Here is a 25,151-nt window from a genome sequence, read left to right as displayed (position 1 = left end):
TCACCAAAGGACTAAATAAGGTTGCAATAAAAACCCACCTTGCCTCACGAATCATCCCTCTCTTTATCAAATTATATCAATTAGATTTACGGCGTTTTTCTGATGCGGTAAAGACCAAACCGTAACGATTTTTACGAACATCGAAAAACCGCCGGCAACCAACAAAAAAATATTTCGCCACCCTTCTAAAGGTCACACGAACGATTTGGTGACAAGATTTGATTAGTGCTAGGCGCAGATAGAAGGTTTCGTTCTTAGAAAAAGTCGTCGCCAAGTTTCTAATCGAGACTGGTTGGTCGATATGCGGGGTATAGTTAGGGTATTGCTCGGTTTGCAGTTAATTATTTTCAGAAATAGATAAAGCCCCATAAATGCTAAGACCGCATCCAATCAGGTGACCAACACAAATGAAAGAGGTTCATAAATTCGTCACTAAAAGTGATGTGACAGCACCGTATTATATACTATGCACGGATGAAGCTCAATTCTTTGTTTTGGTTATGCACGTTTCACGCCGTCCGGACATCGGTTCCGGACCCAAAACTAACCTTATTGGATTGTTAATTTAACCTCACGACAGTTCGTTTTATAAGTTTCGTTCGTCTAATCGATCTAATTTTAGTGTAAATGAAATGAATATCAGATAGCACGAATGACAACTTTTCCCGTCATCTTTGAAAACATCATATCAATTGTCATTTAACACTTTTTGGTGCAGTCTTAATTATTGAAAACCTGCAGAAACACGACGAGCGGTTTATTATACAGTTACGAATATTATCAAACCTTTAAAATGAATGAAGTGGTGATGATAAGTGGATTAGTATGGATTCAAATATTGAACTACATGGTGTAGTTTGGTGTGTTTCTGCGGGTTTTTATTTTTTCCGCCGTAAAACTCGACGTGACCGTAACCCAATTATGAAGTCTGAACAGAAAATAAGGCAACTGTTCTATCGACACATATTCTACATGCACTACGAGACAAATAAGGTCAAAATCTGGGTTGCATGAATCTGAATGAAAGTCGTGTTGTTTGAAAAGAAAAAGAAAAATTCGATACATTTCCAGTTGCTATTTTGATCGATCAAAAAGTGGCTCCCGCGGCGATATTTCTACAACACTCATATTTTTAGTATAACTGTATGTTATGTTCACAAAGGAGAGAATTGAACATGCTTTTAAATCTAAAGGCCAAATTTCATGTCTGCACAGAAAAATCAATGATACAATGTATAAACCGCGTAATGAGCATGATCAATCAATATTAAACCGCACTGTTACCGTGTCATCAGTATATAAGCCCAGAAAGTTCGGTCCCGGTACGCTGTTGCCTGCGTTATATAGAAGGATTCTAAGCAGGTAAGTTGAATTAGTTACCTTTGCTTGACAGAATACCTAACATGATTAAGACATGATTAGTCGCTTCAATTTGGCATTTTCGTTGACATGATTTTTTTTTGTATTTCTGCAGATCTATTCCTAAGAATTACGAAGATGCCTTTAGATTTGTACATGATGCCACCTAGTCCCCCTTGTCGGGCTGTGATGATGTTGGGCAAAGCAGCTAAAATCGACATGAATTGGAAAGTCGTCGACATGATGAAACAGGAACACATGAAACCAGAATTTCTAAAAGTTTGTTTCTTCGTTAATTTAGGGCGAAATTAATTGTGAATCGAACTCAATTTTCTCAGTTGCGTTAACCTGATGTTAAATCAGTAAACAAAACGACAGATAGTTCAATTTGAAGGTTAACTAAATCTATTGAAAGTACAAGAGCTTTATCCGATACGATGAAGCTACAGTGAAAGTTCGTACTCGTAAATAAATGAAGGCAGCCGAGAAAGTATTATTTTTCAATACGTTTTTCAATTTTCACAGTAAAGACTATACCCTGTTTGCTCGAATTTCATTTTCGGGCTCGTTTTCACAAAACGACTTATACGCCCGTGCCTTATCAAGATTCATATAGATATATTAATCATTTCATTTATCAATTGTTTACTTTTTAATTTCAAGATGAATCCTCAACACACGATCCCGACTTTAGATGATAATGGATTCTACCTGTGGGAAAGGTAAGAATCCATATTGTTTTTATTTTTTTAATTTTTTTTTTTTTGTCTTTTCTCTTTTGAGGGACCTGTTTTATACAAACTATTCCTTAGTTTCTACAGGCCCCTCGAGGTCTAATTTACTGTATTTTGTATTATGCTTTGTACACTATGCTGTAAATTATATTTGAAAAATAAAGTGTTCAAATCAAAATCAAAATATTTGAAATGTTATCTAGAATCTTTTTTTTTAATGATGATAGTAATGAGGGTTTCTTAGCTCCTTCGACCTCAGTATCTTGTAGGACGAGGAGATGCTGTTGTATCAGTGCTGGTGAGTGACCAGTGTGGGTTCGAGTCCTGCTGCTGCTCACAGCATGCGGACAACGCTTTTAAGTGTCCTCTGGTTCCAATCCCTTCCGAAGCGTATAATGGTCGATGAAACATGATTTTTTAGTATTTCTTTCTTTGTATTCCAGTCGCAGCATTTTGACGTATTTGGCCGATAAATACGGTAACGACTCGCTGTATCCTAAAGATCTCCAGGCTCGAGCACATGTGAACCGTTTCTTGTACTTCGACATGGAGAAGATCTCCGGAAAACTTGGGCCGTTCATCGTAAGTCGTCGGAACCTCGTATGAATGAAAAATATGCTTAATATGATAAACAGTCACTTTAACAAACTAAAGTCTTGAGGCGTAAAACCTCGTCGGTGTCCGTTTGCATCCCACTGCCGGATTGTTAGTGATCGTAGGTTCTTACGTAGTATTTCTGATTCTCATTCACGCTATTTTTCAGTATCCGCAGTTATTTAAAGGTGAAAAACCGTCGACAGAATTGGAGAAAGAGATGAAAGACGGTTTCGATGTATTGGAAGAATTTCTGAAAGGGAAAAAATACGTAGCCGGGGACAACCTGACCATCGCTGATTTCAGCATAGCCGCGTCGATTTCATTCCTAGAAGCGATCAAATACGATATTTCAGGCTGGGCTAATATCGACGCCTACATGAAACGAATGAAGGCTTTGCCGTATTGGAAAGAGTGCAACGACGGTATCAAAATGATCCACGAAATGTTGAAGAAGATGAAAGAGAATGCTGGCAAATGATGGCTTTAAGCATGACAACACCGCGCACACATAGTTTTACACTGAACACGACTTAGGAAGTTTGTAGTTAATAGCCGTGATCAAACGACTGGTTTTTACCCGGGCTTATCTTTCATGCTGGTGCTAAATGGGCCCGCGCCTGTTTGACAAGGGCCAGATTTCAAGCACGCACCTTCTCGGACTATGACCGGGCCAGTATCTCCGTGTGCTCACGGCTAATCACCCGAATTAATTCACCTCAATATTGTGCTTATATTCACGTACTGAGATACATAGATCGATACACAATGACACATAATTCTAATATCACTCAGTAATTTTAATCTCGTTTCTTTATTGTATGTTTGATGTTTAAAGCATTACCACAGGCTTCGACGTTGTAGCAAATATATTCAATAAAATGTAATACGGTGTGAACGTATAATTCATTTTTTGGTTGACGTCATGAACCGATAGAGTCCATGCCAATACGCATATACTTGGAGAGTAGGAAGTGAAACTCATGAGACATGTTTCATCTGTTTGCAGAATGGTGACTTTTCCAACGAGCTGGAAAATTCCGGCTGGCCCTTATCAGTGCCCGCCCCGAATGCAGATATTAACGGAAGATCTCTAACAGTCGTTTTCATTAGATCTACGTAATGTGTCAATGGTGTAGACTGGATGGTCCACAACTTTTTCTAGTTAATTTTTTTTTGGTTTATATCATATCGGTACTGTATTCACCACGATCAACCATCGACTGATCTCCAAGTCACTGACTAGACAAAAATTCTTAATTGCGAGTTGATCAATAACGCAATTTGTTAAAGGCAGGCGAACTCCCCCTCCTCTGTCAAACCTCGGTACGGCACGGTACGATACGAGTCGTGAAAATCTACACGACATAAGTACTGTTCAATATAGCGTACGTTAATAATCTTAACCTAACTATTGCAAATCCATTATTTAAATTGCAAAACCATTTACGCCCATGAAATGATATTATCAGTTCAGTTCAAAAAACCTGTTTGAATTGACTTAAGAATTGGTATCAGCAATGAATCGAGGACCTCTGCGATCATAACTGAATGGACGATATTTCATTTACTTCAAATGAACAATTCATCGACACTATTCAGCACACATGAAAACAGCAAATTTACTCATCGCAAGAAGTGAAATCGAAAAAATATCTCGTTTGTCGTACTATCTAGGCGTCATTGTCAAGGCAACGTGACGTGCCTGCATAGGAAAATCAATGATAACACAATAGACCTTTATGATAATGTACAATAATCAATTCCAGTGCCGTTACTGTACACTATATGCATGCAGTCACTATACGCTTTGAAAGGTCGGTGTGTGCTGTTGCCTTCTCATTACTCGCAAGTAAGTGGACATAATTATACGTATGTAGAACTAACATTCATTCTCATCTAACTATCTCTCCTCGTTTATACCAGTTATATGATTTTGTCACGATTTCAAAGGTCGTTACATTGGATTTCAGATAACATTCGTCCCGATTTCTACTAAAAGATGCCTATCGATTTGTACATGATGCCTCCCAGTGCCCCTTGTCGGGCTGTGATGATGTTGGGGAAAGAAGCTAAAATTGACATTAATTGGAAAGTCGTCGACATGATGAATAAAGAACAACTTAAACCGGAATTCATCAAGGTTTGTTTCTTCCCTCATAACCTCTCTGTCTGTCAGTCCTGTGTCCGTGTATATTTTTGATAAGACAGAGTTTGCTGGTTTGTGTTGCACTATCCAAATAATTTTCACTTCGTAAATTAATCGTTTTATCGTTACTGGGTTTTCTTTTGAATTTATAGATGAATCCCCAGCACACGATACCGACTTTAGATGATAATGGATTCTACCTGTGGGAAAGGTAAGACTGTCGTCAAGGGATTCGAATCGCTGTTATCATAACGCTGCTTAAACCATCCTCCCCCGGCAGGGATTCGAACCTGATGGCATCGAGATTGCCACGGCACGAAACCCTGCCATAATCGAACGTGTGCGCAGATACATGCGCAGTTCAGATGATGTGATTTTTAGCCAATCAGAAATCCCGTTTTATTTTAGCCCGGGTTTTCCCATTTATAGTTCTTCCTTGAAATTTGCCTCAACGATTATACAACGAGCAATCTGATTGGTGCCGCCAGTTTTCGTTCGAAAAGCTGCGCATGTACCTGCGCACCCGGTCTACTGATGCAGGGGTTCGTGCGGTGGCTGAGTGTAGCGATGCCATCTGGTTCGAGTCCCTGCAGAGGGAGGATGTGCTAAACCTGCCTTGGGCATCCATTCGCATGCCTACGCCAATCGAGAAGGGCGTTTCAATTTTGTTAATGATTTTCTAGCAGAAGAGCAAATAAACAACGGTTGATCACACTGTCTCGTAAACTATATCTGAAAATTGGAATAACACATCTTTCATACATATACGAATTTATCAAGAATAACATTATACTATAGGAATAACGGCCAACTATGCCCGGGAGTGTGAATATTTCAAAAACAGAAGGTTATTCCAAATAAGGTCTAATAAAATTCACCGACCAATACCGAGGATGGCCGAGAACCTATCTGAAAGGCTTAAGAAATAAAAACACTGCATATACTTCTCTCAAATAATGACTATAATGTGTGTTGTGTATTTCAGTCGCAGTATTCTGATGTATTTGGCCGAAAAATACGGTGACGAATCGCTCTACCCGAAAGACCTCCAGGCTCGAGCGCACGTGAATCGTTTCTTGTACTTCGACATGGAGAAGATCTACGGAAAACTTGGGCCTTTCATCGTAAGTCGCACGAACAACGCACCTGCATTCTGGCTCGTTTGCCAATTGTAATTTCATGAACAGTCCAAAAAGTTCCTTGATGATTTTAGCTCACTTGGTTACGGTTATGTCATTCATTTGGTCGGAGAATTCAGGCTCCAGGGGCCGGTTGCATAGTCATGGCTTAGACTTAAGACTAGTCTAAGACCAACTTTGTTCTATAGCCAATCTAACAATTTAAGACCAGTTTTAAGATTTAAGACCACTTTTGGACTAAGTCACGACTGTGCAACTGGCCCCTGAGGTTGGTTGCGCAGTTGTGACCCAAGTCTAAAAGTTCTCTTTAATCTGTTGCTAGATTGCCTATAGAACTAAGTTGGTCTTAGACTGGTCTTAATCTTTAGCGATGACTATGCGTTTGGTCCCAGGGTTGCAATCAAGGCTAAGATATAAGACCTGTCTAAGACTGTCGTGGTTCTATAGCCAACCAAGCAACGTATAAGACGAGTAATAAGACTATAGCCAACTTTTGTGCATGAGTCACACGACTGCGGAACTAGACTCAGTCTCTAAACGTCAGTATCTGTTCAACTCCGGATGCAACATATAGACGCGTTTATTACAAGTTTTGAATCGCTATGTATTTTCATTCACACTATTTTCCAGTATCCGCAGTTATTCAGAGGTGAAAAACCGTCGGAAGAATTGGAGAAAGCGATGAAAGACGGTTTCGACGTATTGGAAGAATATCTGAAAGGGAACAAATACGTTACCGGGGATAATCTGACCATCGCTGATTTCAGCATAGCCGCGTCGATTGCATTCCTAGAAGCGATCAAATACGATATTTCAGGCTGGGCTAATATCGACGCCTACATGAAACGAATGAAGGCTTTGTCGTATTGGAACGAGTGCAACGACGGCATCAAAATGATCCACGAAATGTTGAAGAAGATGAAAGAGAACGCTGCAAAGTAAACCAGAGTATCATACTTATAGTTTAACGCTGAACATGGCTTTGTACACCGCGCACCGAAGTAAAGTCTTCTCTTTTAAAGAGAGCCGTTATGATTGACACACCGGCATTGAACCCGAAACATGACATATAAACTTAACACATATTTGTGATAAGACCTTATACTTACGTTTTTCTTTTTATTCCGTATTCTATATATTATGTATTTGTAATGCCGCGCAATTGTGAGGTTCGCACTATTGAAAAGATGTTATATTGCCTATAGATGTACAAATAAAAAACATACTGCTCTCAGCCTAAAATCTTAAGTTAATTTTCGTTGATTATTTAAAAACAAAATGTGGAAGGACGCACGCAAAATGAAATACAAGGCAGAGAAGGCGTTTTTGGAAGAATGATTAATGAATCTAGAAAATAATACCCGAAAAACAAATTTCCACGACGGAACGAAATACCCGCTAAAACGGGGCATGTCATACAGACGTGTTATTGAATAACACGATCTAAATATTTAGAAGAATAACATTGTTGAAGCCTGATTGAAATGATAAATAAAGTGCTTCATGACAATGAATATATATATCTCTTCAACGAAAATCATAACAGGACGAACTATAAACGAATGTTACTTGAACTCAACTGCCGCGTCTTGGGTGCCCTGGACGTATCGGCCCCACTCCGCGCGGATGCGCCACCGCGCGGGATTTACGCGAAGCAGCAAACACAAACATGGCCACTCTCTCAATTTTCAATGATAGAAATCGTGTGTGCATTTCAATTATTTCGGCTGTTAGGGTTTTAAGGCACAATATAAGTTGATGATGTGATATGGCGATGTTATTTAATGATAATTCCGCAGTGAAGCTAGTCACGAACAGTGCCGATTGAGTGTACAGCTGCCAAAAACACTGAAATGTGCGTAGTTGCGTAACTATTTGCAGTGAATTACAGACGAAACATGAAGCCTTAACGGCCGTTTAAAAAAAAAATTATACCAATCGCAATTGTAAAATAAAAATGAGATAGAACCTAAGTTAAAATTCTGGCCATTTCTAAAATGTTATTACTAATTTTTAGTCAGTGCGGAACGTTTAGTTTTCCAACAATAATGAGGGGTGGTAGGTATTCATGCAATTCAAGTCATCATTTATTACACGTTACTTCCGTGTTGTTGAAAATCTCGCCAGTCCTGGACCAAACCCCAATGAACAATGTGATCTGTGTGCTGGCCACAAATGCACACAGTTCACACTACACCACCCATTACACACTCCAGTACCCACAGCTTTCATATATCCATCCAAATATTTAGAGTGTCTTTCTTCCTGGTTACCACGTGACTGAGCCTGACATTCAGAGCTTCCGGCCACGTTTTGGCGGTAAATAATCATCTCACATTGAGTCCAATATAATGGACGAAAAGTTCAGTTGTAGTGATAGTATTGAGAGCATCGATTTGACTATAGTCTAATAGTCCACGAGTTGAAGTTGAAGCTATTGAAACAACGATCAGAAAATCTATGATAGAAAAGCTGGCGTATGAGGTATATATAGTCAAATCAATTTGAATTGAATTGTCGACACTAAGAAAAAGAGGCAAGCAATTAGTTTCACCCAAATATTGATGACGTAGTGCACATCCACATCCGCCCACACACTCCATCTATTATTAAGACTGGAAAGTCCTTTGAATAGAGTAGGAAACATGACATGAAATTGAATTCATCCAATAAATGCAAATGTTGTACGTAATTGTTATTGATGTTTTCACAAATACCAATATCGATGACGTATCAAGCACACATCGACTCACACGTCACACCACGATTAAACATCGCATAGTAGTTAGCAATACACAAAAACTGTTCTTGACGGGAACAATAAATAAACTATGGGCTCTTATACGAGTGACCGTGATTAAACAGACGGGTTAAAAGGTCAAATTCGAACACTCAGTAGAACGGTCAACTAAAATGACGTCACTTGGTTCATCGTCAAAATTGATATATACGTATGCACACTTGTCGAGCAGCCCGGTTAGCTCAGTCGGTAGAGCATCAGGCTTTTAACCTGAGGGTCCTGGGTTCGAGTCCCATACCGGGCGCGGCGGGTTATGTTTTTCTATGCACATGTATTTTTTCCTGGTCCTCGAATGGTTTTCAAAAATGAAACCGAACCCCTCACGCTCAGCTCAGGCCGTTGGCCATCGAAGTGTGGATGGGTATTGCAAGAGAGAGAGAAGGAAGAGTCGGAAGAAAAAACATTTTACAGTTGCTGTACATTTTTCGGCATAGTTGGGTCTAGTTGTTTCTTTTTAAAATAACTTGTGAGGCCTGTTTTATTATATTTCATTGGTCCATTGATGGATTTTGACTGTTTTTGCAACATTTAAACAGCGTGAGTCTATTTTTAGAAATTATTTTCGCAAAAATTTGACAAATCATTTCAAAATGATTACTCAAAGATATCTGTGGCCAATTTATGCGCCGCGCAACCGGTCAACTGAAAGATAAACCCTTTCATCATTATCGTGATTCTTTAGATTGTATATCAAATCCACTCCCTTTCGAAAATGTCAGTTCCATGTGATACACGAATTTTCCGAGTCGCTGGTCATACGTCATCGACACATGCTGGCAGTATCGACACCATACATATCGGCCGTTTTAGAGCGTGTCAATAATGTTTATTTGTATTGAATTTAATTGAAATGCTAGGTGGCGCCAAAATACCGGAAGTGGATTTAATTCGTTGGAAAAAAAACTGAAAATTCACGCGAATTTTCCATTAAATATCTCCGTTTTCGCATCGTTAACGTTAGTAATATTTATCTATATTTCATATTCTGAATGTATTTTGAGCGATGATGAATGATTATTTTATGGTGAGAAATTCTGCCGGATTCGAGTGTCTTGTGACGATCGGTGACGATTGAAGAAAAATCTCATTCAATTCAATTAAGTTTATTACTAACTAGACTGTTTACCATTTATTCGATGATTTTCTACAACGAAACAGATGAGGTTGAACTATGAATGGTCTAACTGTAGCTTAGGTCACCTTTACACTGTGTGGTGCTATAGTGTCATTCTAAATTGAGGCCGTAGTTATTTTTTACCGGATCCGGTCACCGACTTCTGAACGCTATTTTGCCGGATATCGTCTCTAATTGGCTGATATACTCCGTGCATGCGCAGAGAGGGGCGCGACTTCGAAAATTCGAAGGAAGTGTGGAGAACAGAGTTTGAGAAAATAGAGCGGATAGAGCGAGACTCGAACCCGGGCCAGTAAAAAATTACTAGCGCAGGGTCATCGAGACCACCGAGCTCGCTGTAAACCATACAAATCTTTTAACAATAAAATGATTTTATTGTTACATGATATATGGATCCGGCAAAATAGCGTTCAGAAGTCGGTGACCGGATCAGACTATTTCACTTCCTTAAAGAATTGCGTTATGGTTTGTTTAGAAAGTAGGTACATACCATTAGGGACACCTAAACTGTAGTCACTCCATCAGTCGGGGTTCAGCCAGTTAACAGACAGTCAAAAGAGCTGAACTGGACTCTTGTTTATTCAGTTACTGGACTCTGGTGGTCTTAGTCAATAACCAGTGCGGTTTAGTCAACGCCCTGTTGTATAGGCCTTCATATATCCTAAACATACCCTACCTTATCCATACTCTATATGAGATTCTAACTTGGTTGCAGTTTTATTTGGACTGAGGGTAGGGGATTTTAGTTCAATTTACAGTTTGACCTGACGAGCCTAATTTATCATTTCTAATGATTTGTCAATTTCAGAATGATAGTGTAACGATTGTGAAGCGACTGTTTGATATTTGATTTATTAAAAAAACCGGTCAAAACTGAAAACATTTCAAAATGAAAGACGTGCGCATATTATTAGTCGGCGAGCGTAAGTATCTTATTCAAATAAAGGACCTTGAAAACTGCAATGACAATTGAGGAATCGGCTTGAGGCAAGTGAGGATCCTTTGGCAATTTAGGATTCCTTCTGTGGCAAGCAGTGGTCCATCAGTTGTTGCGAGTAGTAGTTACGTGCTTGGTGTTTCATCTACATTTCAACTGAATTTTAGATATCGATGAACACATTTAAGCAAGCAGTCACCAAGTTACATATTTTTGGATGCTTAAGTATGAATGATGTTAAATCATTCAGCTCATGTTTTTTGACGATAAAAAGAATTACAATTGTGAATTTTGCTGTTTATTTTGTAATTGGCTTATTTTTCATAAGTTTCATTCCATTAATTATTGATGAATTTTGATAATTAACTACAAGAGGATGTGCCGTCATCAGTATGATACTACGTCATCAATAATTGATATAAACATATATATTGAAATCCAAAATAACTTTGATCCTTGATATTACACATAATCTACATTGCATTATTTATTGTCGACAATATTAAGCAATATATGTGTTACTTTTCAAGGAGACGATTAAAATTTCAAGTTTCTTCGTTTTCAGCCGGTGTCGGCAAAACGTCGTTAGTTATGTCTCTAGTCAGCGAAGAATTCATAGAAAAGGTAAAATACCGAAATATTGTGAACATGAAAACCCTAGGGAATTTATTTTTACACTCATGCCTCGTAAATAATTCTAAGCGTTGCAGCCGATACGGAGAAGTGACCCCTCCCCTACAAAATTGTCTAGATTAAAACTTCTTGTGTTTTATGGTTTTTTAGGTTCCGGCTAAGGCCGAAGAAATAACTATTCCTCCCGATGTGACTCCCGAAAGAGTACCAACCCACATTGTGGATTTCTCAAGTGAGTTTCCAATCCCATACATGAAAACCCAAAGATTTCAAGACTATTTTAAACTGAACTTACACTTTTGACCAGTTGCACAGTCAAGGCCAATCTTACAACTTCACTTAACCCTTTCAGTGCTGACTAATTAATACCCTACAGTGCTGGGCCCAGTTTCGCAAAAAAGTTTATCTAAAACTTTTGGTGTAATTACCATTGGTTACTTCATGTTTTCAATGAGGACAACAATTCAAGCTTAACCATTTTAAGCTTAAACTTGTCCGTGAAACTGGACCCTGGGGATAATTTGAAAATTTTGAATAATTCCACCCTAGTGTGTTGAATAACGGGAATACCACTATAGTGCGTCTACACCGCGGCGCAGTGTATCGTTAGTTACTAATATTTCACTATGTTTGGCAGGTGCTGCCATCTTTCAATATAGATAATTACTAATTACATCAATACACCGCAGTGCGGTGCACTAGCAAAATCCATGACCGATTCATACATCGCACTGCGGTGTACACGCACTGAAAGGGTTAAGACTGAGTCTTTTAGGTTTTACTGACCCTTAACCTGATGGAGTTCAACATAAAGTTAGCTGTTAAATGTCTGATGCCGGTATTTATTAACATTCATTTTTTTAGGCCGGGAACAAGATGAAAAGCAATTGAAGTCAGAACTCATTAGGGTAGGAATTATGCATTTACCTTACTTTACTTTAAAGAAGGCATTCGTAAATAGTGATGATCGCGTGTGTCACATATTGTGGCGTCGGTGCAATTAGAAGAGTTGATCGTATTCTGCGCGTTTGATTTCGAATCTTGCTATCGCTGATTTTCAGGCCGATGTAATATGTATAGTTTATGCGGTGGATGACGATGAATCCGTTAGTCAAATCACGAAACATTGGCTACCGTTGATTAAAGAATCGACTGAATCGACCACTTCTCATACGCCGGTTATACTGGTCGGCAATAAAACAGACCTCATCGACTATACGACGATGGAGGTGAGATTTCGTAAACCGTATTAACCCTTTACATGTGTACTTCTCCTCCTGAGAACTAAACTTAAGATTTCAATGAACTGCTGAACTGAAAAAACTACGACGTTTTGAAAAAAGACTTTGGCTAGAAAAAGATGATATCTTGTTTCTCATGTAATCAGCTGTAATTTTGTAATCATTAATGAAATTTGTAATCAGTTCATTTTTATAGCGGTGTGTTGTTAGCTTGAGCATAACTTTAAAACAGTCATGTTAAGATAGGCAGCTGGCTGGTCAATTTTTTACCTCAGCGGAAATGAAAAGACAAGGTTTATATCAAATTTTTTAGTCTCATGACGTTTTTCTTTTAGACTGTTTTACCAATCATGGAAGATTACAATGAAGTAGAAACGTGCGTTGAGGTGAGATCTTTAGCAACTTTTCCATCAATTTCATTTATGTTTACCTTCAGGGTCATTAATACACGACTCATTGATTCATGTTTTTTACCCAATTAGGCGGTTTCAAAAACAAGGGTTAGTAGGGTAAAGGATAGAAACTTGTTTACGAAACCACGGAACGAGATTAAATGTACCGATTTAGGAGAATTCTACAGTAATTGAGTTATGGACACTTCCTCGAAATTTGAAATTTTCTCCTCGAAAATTTCTTATATCCTGGAATAACTGATCCTGAATAGGGATCCTGTCCTTGATTCATTAAAAAAAATAAAGAATTATCTTCGCGAAGACTTTAGTCTTAGGGTATCATATCCCGATTGTAACCTGTCTTTCAATTTTCAGTGTTCAGCTAAAACGCTGAGAAACATTAGCGAAGTTTTCTATTACGCTCAAAAAGCCGTGCTTCACCCGACCGCTCCGTTATATTTACCCGAACAAAAAGAGGTGAGCTCCGATGAGAAAAAGTTAGTCATCCGGTTTGCAGTTTTGTCGGAAGCCAATCAATAATACTGCCGTGTTGAGAAACGAATTTTAATCATTCCGGATTATGATCAGTAACCGTATGTTATTGTGCCCTTAAGTAAAAAATGTGACCATCCTGGTATTTTTTTGTGAAAAAAATCTGAAAAAGCCAATTGTAATAGTTCATCAATCTGATCCCTGTAGTGTGTACTTAATATTTTGTGCGTTGAATTATTTTCAGTTAACGCCTGCTTGTAAGAAAGCATTGACCCGGATATTTAAGGTAATCTGAATTCCACTATACATGTTTAGTTAAATCATTCAAAATGAATGAAATGTACCTAAGACGAACTACACTCAGTTGCATAAATCGGTTTTAACTTAAGCCCACTCGGTAAACCCGACTTAAACAGTGACCTTGTGGTTAAGAATCAGAACTGGAATACGAAACTCGATGTAAGGTCTCTTATGAATATGCTGGTAATTCTTCTTCATATAATTTGTAGATTTGTGATCAAGACAATGATAAACTAATGAACGACCGAGAACTGAATCAATTCCAGGTAAATGACAACTAACTGAAAAATGTTTTATTTAAAAAAATGGATTTTTTGGTTTCCAACTAGAAACCATTGATATTGCGATTATCAAAGACCTCTTCAATGTTTGCGTATGTTTCTTCAGAGGAGATGTTTCAATTCGCCGTTGATGCCGCAAGCGTTGGAGGACGTGAAAGGCGTCGTGAAGAAGAACATACCGGACGGGACGTTGAACGATTGTCTCACGCAGAAAGGTTTCCTGTTCTTGCACACGTTGTTCATTCAGCGCGGACGCCACGAAACGACGTGGACCGTACTGCGCAAGTTCGGCTACGACAACACGCTGAAATTACCGAAAGAGTATCTATTCCCGACGTACGTTGATGCCGGGTCGCTATGACACCCTGATTCCTTAACCTCTTCGCTACCATGCGCGACGTATATTTACGTCGCAAATAATGACCTTCTCTCGTCGCAAATATATTCATTTACTACAATTGCTGGTGTGGTGAGCCATTGCACCGCTGGTGTGTAGCCGTACTATAGACTTGTCTGCCTCAACTTAGTTCCAATTTTTACTCATAGATGGACGATTAGTAACGCTAACAGCCTCTAATGCCGATTTTATTTGAATTGATTGATGCCATTGGGTTCGAATCCTGGTGAGACAGGTTACATTATCTGCGGTAGTGAAGAGGTTAAAAACTTTCTAAACCGAAAATGCTGTTTATACGTGCTTGAAATTCCTTCAATTTGAGCAAAAATATTTAAAAAAGATAACAAAAACGATAAGAAAGTAGACTACGTATGTCTAAATTGGTACAGTTAGTGCCAGGATTTTTATCACCCGGTTAGGCGGTTACCGAATTAGAAATCTAGTTTAGTAGTGTTTAGGATAAGAATTTGCTTACAAAAATAGTTGATATCATCTCTAAATGCTTTAAATTTTTGAAATTGAAATTCTTTGTTCGCTTGTGTTCAGGTTGAAAGTCGGACCGGAATGCAGCACGGAGCTGACTCATCAAGGCATCCAATTCCTTACGAATCTCTTTGAAAAATACGATGAGGTAAGATAGATTCTTGAGTCTAGTCACTTAGTTTGAGTTTAACTTTACAATTTAGTGCATGAAAACTAATAGAAAAATTAACTAATTCTTACCCTCATCAGGGGCGGATCTAGAGCCCAATTTAGGGGGGGCACCTAATAAATGTAGCTATGATGATACTGTATTGACACCGAGCGGCGTAGACGCGAGACGTTCTTGCGCTGCAGGCGCGAGGGACCCCCAGAAAAATTTTTGAAATTTAACTTTTGGGGCCATTTCCTGCATTCTGAGGCAAGAATTCATGACAAATACTACACAGCGCAGCGTTAATATTAAGCGAGTGGCGGGAGGTCGGTCGAAAAAAACAATCTTCACTTAAAGGAGGGAGGGGGCCCAGGGCCCTAGATCCGCACTTGTCCTCATACTTACAGCAGGTGTTATCAATCTGCAGCCCTAAACCTGGCCCTCAGCCTTTTAACGAGAAATCTTGACGATCACCTTTGTCTCAAGGGCTAGGTCCGGGCTTCAGATTGTAGTACTGTGTCGATCGTCTGTTTTCATTTACTCGTGCTTTATTATAAGATGACTGACCGCGTTCGTTACATTTCAGGATAAAGACGGTTGTTTGTCCCCGGTAGAATTACAGAATCTATTCAGCACGTGTCCGTACTTGCCGTGGGGTCCGGACGTCACGAACAGCGTTCACACGAACGCGATGGGTTGGATTACGTCGCAAGGTTTCCTCTCGCAGTGGACGTATGTATAGATGAATAGATATTTACTTACCGCTTGCATATATGCGGTCATTCATTGATTATATACGCATGTGGGGAGGGGTAAGCAGGGCGGTCACTTACCTAGAAATCAGTGAATAGTCAGGGAATTTTGTAAGAAAAAAGCTAAAATATCAGGGGAAATTTGTTGCTAGAAATTGCTAGATCGCATGAACATAAATCTGTTTCGCGTTTCGAGCTCGTTATATTTCTTGCCGATAGTGTTTAAGATTTGATGCCACCGATGTATACCATAATTTATTCGAATTTTGCAGATTGACGACGTTTTTAGAAGTGACTCGAACGATGGAATACCTCACGTATTTAGGCTATCTGTACGAAAATGAAAGTCAACTAACAGCCATTCATGGTACGAATTGATTGAAGACACCATTTCTCAACCTGGATCTTATATCCGCCCGTGTGATATATATATATATATATATATATATATATATATATATATATATATATATATATATATATATATATATATATATATATAGATCAGATGGTTATCGGCGAAAAAATCCCTTATCGGATGGTTTTGTATTTATGTTTCCAGTGACTAGAGACAAACAAATCGACTTTCAAAAGAAACAAACCGCTCGTAATGTTTTCCATTGTAAAGTATTCGGCAGCCGAGGTTGTGGAAAGGTCAGTTTCAACAATACCGATACAGTCTATCTCGCCTAAGTCGTCGCTATGTAAGTCAAGTCGTCTTTATCTCTTTCCAGACAACTTTCTGTCAAGGTTTAATCGGTAGAAATTTACAGTACGTACAAACTCTGAACAGGGAACACATGTCGCAGTTCTCAATCGGTACCGTACAAGTTTACGGCCAGGACAAATATCTAATGGTAAGTGTCTTAAGCCTTTCAGCACCAACACCTATCATGCTGGGTCAGGATTAAATTCAAAAGTATCTCAACTCTGAGATCATCATTTGACTCTAACATCAAACTCTACAAGTGTGACAGATTTTGTCCTCAAATATCCGACTTCAAGGGCCGACTCTATTATCCATCCGGACGCGTCCGGATGTCTCCAATTTCACTCTTTTATCGATCACGTGATCATCCGGATATCTCCGGACTCTCTATTCTGGCGCGGTGGTTTAGTTGCGGAGTGGAGCCATGCGGTTAAGAAGATACACGTTCAGCATAGCATTAACAGGCAACCAGTCTAGGCTCAGCAACCAGTCTATTAAGTGATAGCACAGTCGTTCTCCGATTGTACTCTATTTCACCGGAATCTCCGGATTATCCGGATATCAGTCCGGACGTGATAATAGAGTCGGCCCCAATGGAGTGTACTGTGGAAGCGTCTTACTGCATATTGCTTCTGTATCGTTATTTGGCATGCTGCCATAACAATTATCGTGTAGATGTGTAGAAATCAGGTTTTAGCCGGTTTTATTACAGCAACTGTGGACGTTTTGTTAGTGTTTGTTACCCGGTACTTTTTCAGCTGCAAGAAATGCATTCGAGCCAGTTGGAAACATCGGGAACCGACTTCTATAATTGCGACGTAGCTTGTTTACTGTACGATCACAGCGATCCGAAATCATTCAGCTACATCACTGAGATATATGAGGTCAGTCTCTTCGAGGAACGCGGTCCACAACACTCCTGTGATAGTAATCATCTACCCGTATTTCATGATCGGTTTAATCTCTTCGCAGAAATATTTCCACGACAGTAAAATACCGTGTCTCGTCGTCGCCGGGAAAAGTGATTTGCCGGAAATCAAACAAACGATGGAAGTTCAACCGTTTGAGTATTGCACGCGTCTGAAGTTACCGCCGCCTCAAAACTTCACCAGCTTCGACCGTGTTAGTAAAGATATCTATATGAAACTGGCAACGATCGCAGCTCACCCGTAAGTGTTATAATCATACAATACATCGACAATCGTTAAGACTTCGTTCATTCGAAAATTCGTAAAATCTTCATGTTTCCGATTCGCCCAGTTTGTCACCATTTCATACCGTGGTCAACGACCCGGTTTCGAACCATGGCGCATACCCTCCTATTTCATACCATTGCGTGCTTTATTTCGCACCATGGTTTGTACCACGGTGTTCCTTGTACCTGATTTTGCACCGTGGCAGTGGTGCGCCCTATTTCGGGTCACAGTATACTCTATGTTGCATTACCATGTGCCCTTGGCCACGCTACCATTTTGTGCCACGTCGTAGGTGCTAGGAATCGTAATATTAATATACCAATTATATAAACTATGTAACAGACCTGCACCTTTCCTGCTGTTTTGTAATTAACAAACACAAACTCCTCTCCGCGGTGCAGGGTATATTACAGGCCTAATCCCCAACAATCTAAATTGTAACAACTGTTTCCTAGGATGATAATTTCTCTACAAGGTCGGATTCATCGGAAAAATGCCGCTTGAAAATGCTCCAAAAGAGAGCTTGAATGTATCAGCAGCATCTTCCGCACGAGGGCCGGCGGGGACCATGCGCTGTTCTAGCTGGGATTTATAAAATTCTACAATAGGAAAGAAAAAGAGTCGGAAATGTTTCCTTGAGTTAAAGTGTTGTATTCGATGTTTCGACATTTCCTGAAGATGTCCATTAGGATATAGTGGAAACTTCGAATAAACAATTAACTCGCCGAAATTTTTCCTCCTCTTTTTCTTTCTTTTCTTAGGGATTCTATAAAATCGTTACAACGCAAACAGTTCCGTTCAATGGTTTAATAACAGTATCATATCCTCGATCCATGACTAATGTCTATTTATTAATTGATGAGACCAGTTTTTCTTGGATATTTTGCTTACTTTTTGGGGTACATACCTCATTTATGTCTTAACAGAATGCCAAAAATCGCGGACAACAACTGAATATCCGATATATTTCCAGTTCTGTACCAATTAGATGGATTGGCAAAAAGACTCCTTAAGTCCAGTTGAATGAGAGAGAAAATCCTCCATTTTGTCAAATTTCTTGAATTTTTACATTGTCACCATGCCTACGAAATGAAGTTATTTTTCTTGTGGGGTCTCAACAACTAAAGCAGGGTGGCGTAGGCATGGTAACAATGTAAAAATTCAAGAAATTAGTAGAACTGATATTGATTAGCAAAACCCAGTCGATGACTTAATAATAAATTTTAATCTGACAGTTGATCTAATTGACAGATTATCGAGTAATCAACTGTTGGTCTTGCTAATTATTCCTGGATCCGCCCCTGATCCTGGCTTCAGATATGAGCGCGATTTAGTTACCTAACGTTTTTGGTTAGATCGTAGGGAGCGCTCTCGATTTCGGTGGGAATAAATGACGATGATGTGCGTTATTTTTGCAGTAACCTGAAGAGATTGGTTAACATGCTACTAACGCAACAGCCGCCGTTCTGGGTACAGGATAGGCTCAGGTGAAACGCGTTGCCACCAGTCGGACTGGCGTCCTTGTAGCGGCATCATTTCGTCATAGACGTTATCAATGTCAAACCCGCTTAATCCGGATAAGTTGGATCTTAATTTTGATCTAATCCTGAATTTATTTATGGTCCATCGATACCATCCTCCCTCTGCAGGGACTCGAACCTGATGGCATCGCTACACTCAGCCACGGCACGAACCCCTGCATCAGTAGACCGCGTGCGCAGGTACATGCGCAGCTTTCCGAACGAAAACTGGCGGCACCAATCAGATTGCTCGTTTTATAATCGTTGAGGCAAATTTCAAGGAAGAACTATAAATAGGAAAACCCGGGCTAAAATAAAACGGGATTTCTGATTGGCTAAAAATCACATCATCTGAACTGCGCATGTATCTGCGCACACGGTCGATTATGGCAGGGTTTCGTGCCGTCTCGATGCCATCAGGTTCGAATCCCTGCCGGGGGAGGATGCATCGATACGTAAATGTACCCGGTATTTAAGATAAGACGTTTGATTCGGATTTCTCGGTAAACCAGATTGATTTCATTCCGGTAACAACTGATCCGGATTCAGAGGGTTCGACCGTATTATTATCAATATCTCGGTTTGGCTGCTACTTCTTTATATAGTTTTCGCTCGTGAGATTATCATCTCTTTCTTTGCGTGTGCTACTAGGCTACCGATCCCAACTCCTCTAATCACGCGACCACCTTCAAATAAATAGATAAACATGAAGCGATGAGGATTCCGCTTCTGACAAGCTGGGATCCACCAGGTGCACATGCGGACAATGTCGCTTATCTCTTCTCACATTCAATGAAATCCGTCCATACCATAGTTCCTCAAATTCCGTGAATGACCAATAAAAATGTTAGAGGCATAATTTCCCCAAATGTTTTATGTGGGAGGCTATAAATCTAGATAAAAGAGTTCATTTAGAATAAACCAGATATTCATCGAGCAGTCTAAATGATGTAGCTGGTGGCACAGCAGCCGGGTCCTCATAATGTTCTCCTTTTTGTTGAAAAGTAATGATCGCCACCAAGGGGCGATAATCCGTAGAAGCATCCCTGCTCCCGATATGCTCACGAAGCTTAATCTTTCTGAACAAAAATGAATTTTCGATTTGAGAATTTATTTGAAGGTGTGTCCTGTATATTATTCCTATTAGATGTCACTGATCAAGGCTTGCTGTGTGTACGGTTGGTTGTTTGCATGTGTGTCATTTAAATCTTAGCTTTCACCGTGTTGAATTTCTTTGTGTTATTAAAGGATGATTTGGAATCATTTTGACATGACTAACATTCGAAGGTATGTTAAGTGTATTGTATGTGTGTGCATGTATATAGTCGCTGAGACCCAGTTCTAACGCCAGATGAATTTGACTCTTAAAACTTTAGATTATAGTAGACACCTCTGAACTCGAATACTTTCAAATAATTATCACTTTACTCGAAAATATAAGTCTTATACATCCTATACTGGATGTGAGTTCAATTCCATTATCTATAATTCAAATTATAGCCTTATTTGAAATCAACGGTTCCAATTGATTCCAGTTTGGATGAGTTAGTTTTCAATAAGTCTAATATAGAGTCGAAATTTTACCTGTGGAACTCGGTCCAGGATCCAGCTCTATAGATTGTCCGTTCACTCAAGAAGAGTCACGAATATCAGTTCATTTTCAATTACGGTGTTATGCTTTTAACTGGCATCTGTAGAACTGGGTCCGATCAAGGTTTGATACGAATAACTTCACAGAAAACTAAAATTCAGTATCCTTTCTCATAATCAGTATGTATTCTCTCGCCTGAATCAAACTTGTGCGATGTCATCCGTTTATTACATAGATTTTCCATATTTATGCATATGTGGAGAAAGTACTTCTTCTGCCCATACAAAATCATTCATGGGCGTACTCATCAGCTTTAAGCAATGCATACATAATCAACAGACAGCATCTCAGCACTGCTGTATAAAGTCGAAATTTCTTAAAATATCTTCTCACTTCATCAAAACTAACCGACAAGGAGCCATTCATGATGAATGCATGCATCCATTGGGGGCAAGAGGCTCGAAAATCGCCCATGTTTCCCTTATGTACATATTGCTTGAAAAGTGTGCACATGGGGAGGTGCAGTTTAGATCATCTTAATTTTGTGAACGGCTCCTTATCACACTGGCAAAAAAGTCAAACATTAAGTAACAATCTGCATGGAATGTTCAGTAGTATTCGATTTCTAGGGTCTGTTGTTCAAAGTTGCTTACAGACACGTCATTTGTCAACTAGTCAACTTTGACCAACTGAGCCGTGTTTTATAACCCGGTAATTTGAGTAGTTTTAGTAATATTTTAATGGTGTATGGTGTTTTATCACTGTGGCGGTATATATAACTCGGTTAACAATAATCATACTTGTAATATTTGTTTATACCTGATCGTAGATTAGGCTTTAGACTTAGTTTATGTGGGCGAATTTAAATCGAATCACAAAGATTGTGGATTACTTGGATAATTCCGATCAATGATAGAAAAAAATTGATAAATTTTTACTCGAGCAAATAAGTGTAGATAGAGTCGAAATTGAATCTAGATAAATCTGATACAAATACAGTCAGACTTGCTTAATCACAAGTTACATGGTCTGCCATTACTCAATATTGGCCGATGAGTATTGAGAATGAAGCCGTGTTTGTTCACATTTTCATCTAATCGGGAACTGTGTCATTCCCGTGTGTTGGAGTACAAATATCAAGCAGTGAATGATAGGATTCAGCTATGAGATAACTCATAGTGGCGATGATGGTGTGACTGGAACTAAGAGATATCTCATAGTTGATTGCAGAAGTTTAAGAAGCATGTTTGTCTGTACATGTATAACCAGTACCGTGGATGTTACTAATTGTGACGTTTTTCTGCTATTTTCAGGCATCTTCGCGGAGTTCAAATCCAAGATTCGAACCTGATATTGACAGCTGCGATGAGTCTGGCGTTGGCAGCCGGTATAGGGTTTCTTGTCTATCGCGTAATTCGCCCGAGATAATAACGACGAACTTTAGAATAAACTTTTATCGACGAGATTTGCGAACATCTCATTTTATGATTATCGGAAATGTCTACAGTTGATTGCGCAGAGCTGATTGTCTCGGTATCATCATGTGCAATGCTACTGTGGCGAGCGAGGATTTCGCCACGTTGGCGCTGGGTCGCCGCGCTCCAATTCTTTCTAATTTTCAATGAAATCAAAACCATACATTTAGTGAGAAGGGTAATCATGTATCTATCCATTGACTTGTCCGACGATTTCCGGATTTGGAAGCTTAAAACACAACTTCAAATTTCATCGAGGAACTAATTTTCATTACTACAAATAACCCAATGTTTTGTTGCGTCCTCCAGTTAGTGTCGGTTCCCAATTCACGCGATGATAACCTATCTTATCTCACTCGAGGCCGTATCCAGGAAAATATGAAGGGGGGTTTTCTGAGGTTAAAGAAAGATTGGAAGCAATAAAAATGTGCCAGCACCAAAAGGCAGTTAAGCCCCACAGAGATTCGTTCCTACTCTCGATCCACAGCAAGCGCAGTCTACTGTCGTCACTTCCTGATTCTTCTTTTCAATTTGTAACTTTTTCCGCGCTGAATAAATGAAGTTTGTCATTGTCGTGATAATCTGAATGTAAGTGTTTATTTATGCCTCGATATTTTCCGGGGACGTTACATTTTACAGTATCAGTACAATAAGGGTATCAATGATATGAATCTGCAGTCCGGAACCACCCCTCCACTCAATCGACCATTCATTATGTTTTAAGGCAGGTTTCGATTGAACGGATTTCGGTTTTAGAATAGCCATTCTCGATAACTCTGCCAGCGACTTCAATCAGGATATGAACCAGTCTAAATGACTTCGCCCCAACTGTAGTCAGTCTGTCTGTGGTTTAGCTTCACGATCGGATATTTTCGTGTTTTCGCCCTTGTCATCCCTAACGTTGGTATAAGCCCATCAGATTATAAAAAGCTTACCACCAACGATTAGGTAACTAACTACCCCAACTGTTGATACTGATCTTCAGTATTTGCCACCACGGTATGAAACGTCTCACATGTTGATTAGCGATTAATTTGACACATTCTCTCAAATATTTGAATGAGATTTCTACTGAAAAACATCTTATTTAGTTGTGACGATACTTTTGTGACGAGACTGTTGTTTGTATCTTCACTTAATGTATCAGATGAATGCAGGAGACACTTGTATGAGCGAATACCAAAAGTGGTTAAGGGTTGTTTAGTTAACCCTTTCAGTGCGTCTACACGGCAGTGCGGTGTATAAATCAGTGATGGATTTTGCTAGAACACCGCACTGCGGTGTATTGATGTAAATAGTAATTTGTAATTATCTCTATTGAAAAATGGCAGAAAGTGTCAAACATAGTGAAATACTAGTAACTAACGATACACCGCACTGCGGTGTAGACGCACTATAGTGGTATTCCCATTGTTCAACGCACTAGGGTGGAATTTTTTAGAATTTTCAAATTTTCTCCAGCACTATAGGGTATTAATTAGTCAGCACTGAAAGGGTTAACCTGACAGCAGATTGATACCTGCATTACTATATCATTAAATACATGCATGGTGACAGAATTCAACCGGTTGCACTGATGTGGCGTTGATATTAAATATAACGCAAATATAAACAAATGAATGCATTTTATGGCGTGATAATAATCGAGTTATTGTATTGTGTAAATAATGTTAGGGTCTAATGTTTGTTTTAGAAAAAATGGATTGCGTATGAATTTCATATGACTTCGTCTTAAACTCGGTATCTGCTAAATGATGTTAAGTTATGCGTGTTGAATATTGGTTGTTTTTGTTGATGATCTGAAACTCATATTCAGTTATATATTCGAATATCAACTTCACAATTTGATCAATAGTTTTCATCCGCAATTTATGTCTTCTCTTGAAGGTTGTGAATTCAAAGTACAGTTAACTTTGCTTGAAATGTCTCAATTTGTCTGCTATGATGTCCCAGGTGTATCTAAGTGACGACTAACACTGTTGAATTGAAAATGCAAACTGTGGGACTCAAAAATAGATGACTCAAGTGATGCTTAAAACTTATGTGATGATATTTTAAGCGAGGTTGAAAATTTCTTTTGAATTGTTATTTCGAGATTCTTTCATAAGAAAAATACTTTTTTGGGGATGGCCTACTGATTTATCTGATCCCTATAAAAAATATGAAAATTGACATTTGACAGGCTTATTAAAAGCTAAAAGCGGTTTCGAGTCAAAATGAGTGTTCTATAAGTTAGAATCTAGGTCGAATGAACCTAGTTTTATAGATGGCTTTGCTTGGATTTCCAGAGTTTGTGCCAAATTATAGAGGTTAGATTGATGTGATGAGTTTTGACTGAAAGTTGAGAGTTTTCCGATGCACTAGTGATACACATAGGGTGTACATAAACACGGTTGGATAATAAATATGAAAACTATGTAGCTTAAATGAAAGTTTTGTTGTTCTTAGTTTGTGTGGTGGTGTACGATTCGGATAAGCAATATTTTCCTCAGTTGAAAGAGCCGCCATTTTATTCGATGATCCCGACCAGGATCTACTACGGCAAACCCTCGATAGCTCAAAGAAACACGGACCTTTAGTTTTTAATTAACGAATAATGAAACCACCTTTTAAATAGCTCATTCTCGTCCTTAATGGGTTTCGTGGGTAAAGATCCGAGTTAGGAGGTTCGGTCTGTTTTGCTTAGTATTT

The 25,151-nt window shown here is 39.0% G+C and overlaps 2 protein-coding genes and 1 non-coding gene across 5 annotated transcripts; all 3 read left to right on the top strand.

Moving 5' to 3' along the window:
- The first annotated feature begins 1,497 nt into the window (after positions 1–1,497).
- LOC141904501 (uncharacterized) lies at positions 1,498–7,206 on the top strand. The gene is made up of 9 exons (XM_074793091.1): positions 1,498–1,638; positions 2,023–2,081; positions 2,537–2,675; positions 2,857–3,160; positions 4,457–4,539; positions 4,690–4,830; positions 4,989–5,047; positions 5,822–5,960; positions 6,606–7,206. Exons 1-9 carry the CDS (start codon positions 1,498–1,500, stop codon positions 6,915–6,917), a joined length of 1,377 nt encoding a protein of 458 aa, XP_074649192.1. The 3' UTR covers positions 6,918–7,206.
- Positions 7,207–8,946: 1,740 nt separating this feature from the next.
- On the top strand, positions 8,947–9,019 carry Trnak-uuu (transfer RNA lysine (anticodon UUU)). Its single transcript has one exon. It is a non-coding gene; the product is annotated as a tRNA-Lys (tRNA).
- A 621-nt stretch (positions 9,020–9,640) lies between these two features.
- LOC141903080 (mitochondrial Rho GTPase 1-like) lies at positions 9,641–24,877 on the top strand. 3 transcript variants are annotated; one of them, XM_074790975.1, is made up of 20 exons: positions 9,641–9,731; positions 10,719–10,833; positions 11,413–11,471; positions 11,631–11,712; positions 12,345–12,388; positions 12,542–12,709; positions 13,057–13,107; positions 13,489–13,590; positions 13,850–13,891; positions 14,115–14,171; positions 14,293–14,522; positions 15,130–15,214; positions 15,804–15,949; positions 16,242–16,336; positions 16,532–16,623; positions 16,704–16,826; positions 17,437–17,562; positions 17,651–17,847; positions 20,643–20,681; positions 22,299–24,877. In XM_074790975.1, exons 2-20 carry the CDS (start codon positions 10,800–10,802, stop codon positions 22,411–22,413), a joined length of 1,887 nt encoding a protein of 628 aa, XP_074647076.1. In that variant the 5' UTR covers positions 9,641–9,731; positions 10,719–10,799; the 3' UTR covers positions 22,414–24,877. The 3 variants fall into 3 exon arrangements, with proteins under 3 accessions (XP_074647076.1, XP_074647075.1, XP_074647077.1); XM_074790974.1 differs by lacking the exon at positions 20,643–20,681 and adding an exon at positions 19,293–19,361; XM_074790976.1 differs by lacking the exon at positions 20,643–20,681.
- The last annotated feature ends 274 nt before the right edge of the window (positions 24,878–25,151 follow it).

Source organism: Tubulanus polymorphus, chromosome 4, assembly GCF_964204645.1.
Source record: "Tubulanus polymorphus chromosome 4, tnTubPoly1.2, whole genome shotgun sequence".
Lineage (NCBI taxonomy): Eukaryota > Metazoa > Nemertea > Palaeonemertea > Tubulaniformes > Tubulanidae > Tubulanus > Tubulanus polymorphus.
The sequence above is the reverse complement of the archived record's forward strand: the minus strand, read 5'-3'. Positions and strand labels throughout refer to the sequence as shown.

Coding starts and splice junctions, on each gene's coding strand:
- LOC141904501 (XM_074793091.1), top strand. CDS start 1,498: ATGCCTTTAGATTTGTACATGATGCCACCTAGTCCCCCTTGTCGGGCT. Junction 1,639..2,022: donor TGAAACCAGAATTTCTAAAA/GTTTGTTTCTTC, acceptor TTTAATTTCAAG/ATGAATCCTCAACACACGAT. Junction 2,082..2,536: donor GGATTCTACCTGTGGGAAAG/GTAAGAATCCAT, acceptor TTTGTATTCCAG/TCGCAGCATTTTGACGTATT.
- LOC141903080 (XM_074790974.1), top strand. CDS start 10,800: ATGAAAGACGTGCGCATATTATTAGTCGGCGAGC. Junction 11,713..12,344: donor CCACATTGTGGATTTCTCAA/GTGAGTTTCCAA, acceptor TCATTTTTTTAG/GCCGGGAACAAGATGAAAAG. Junction 16,337..16,531: donor TCAACTAACAGCCATTCATG/GTACGAATTGAT, acceptor TTATGTTTCCAG/TGACTAGAGACAAACAAATC.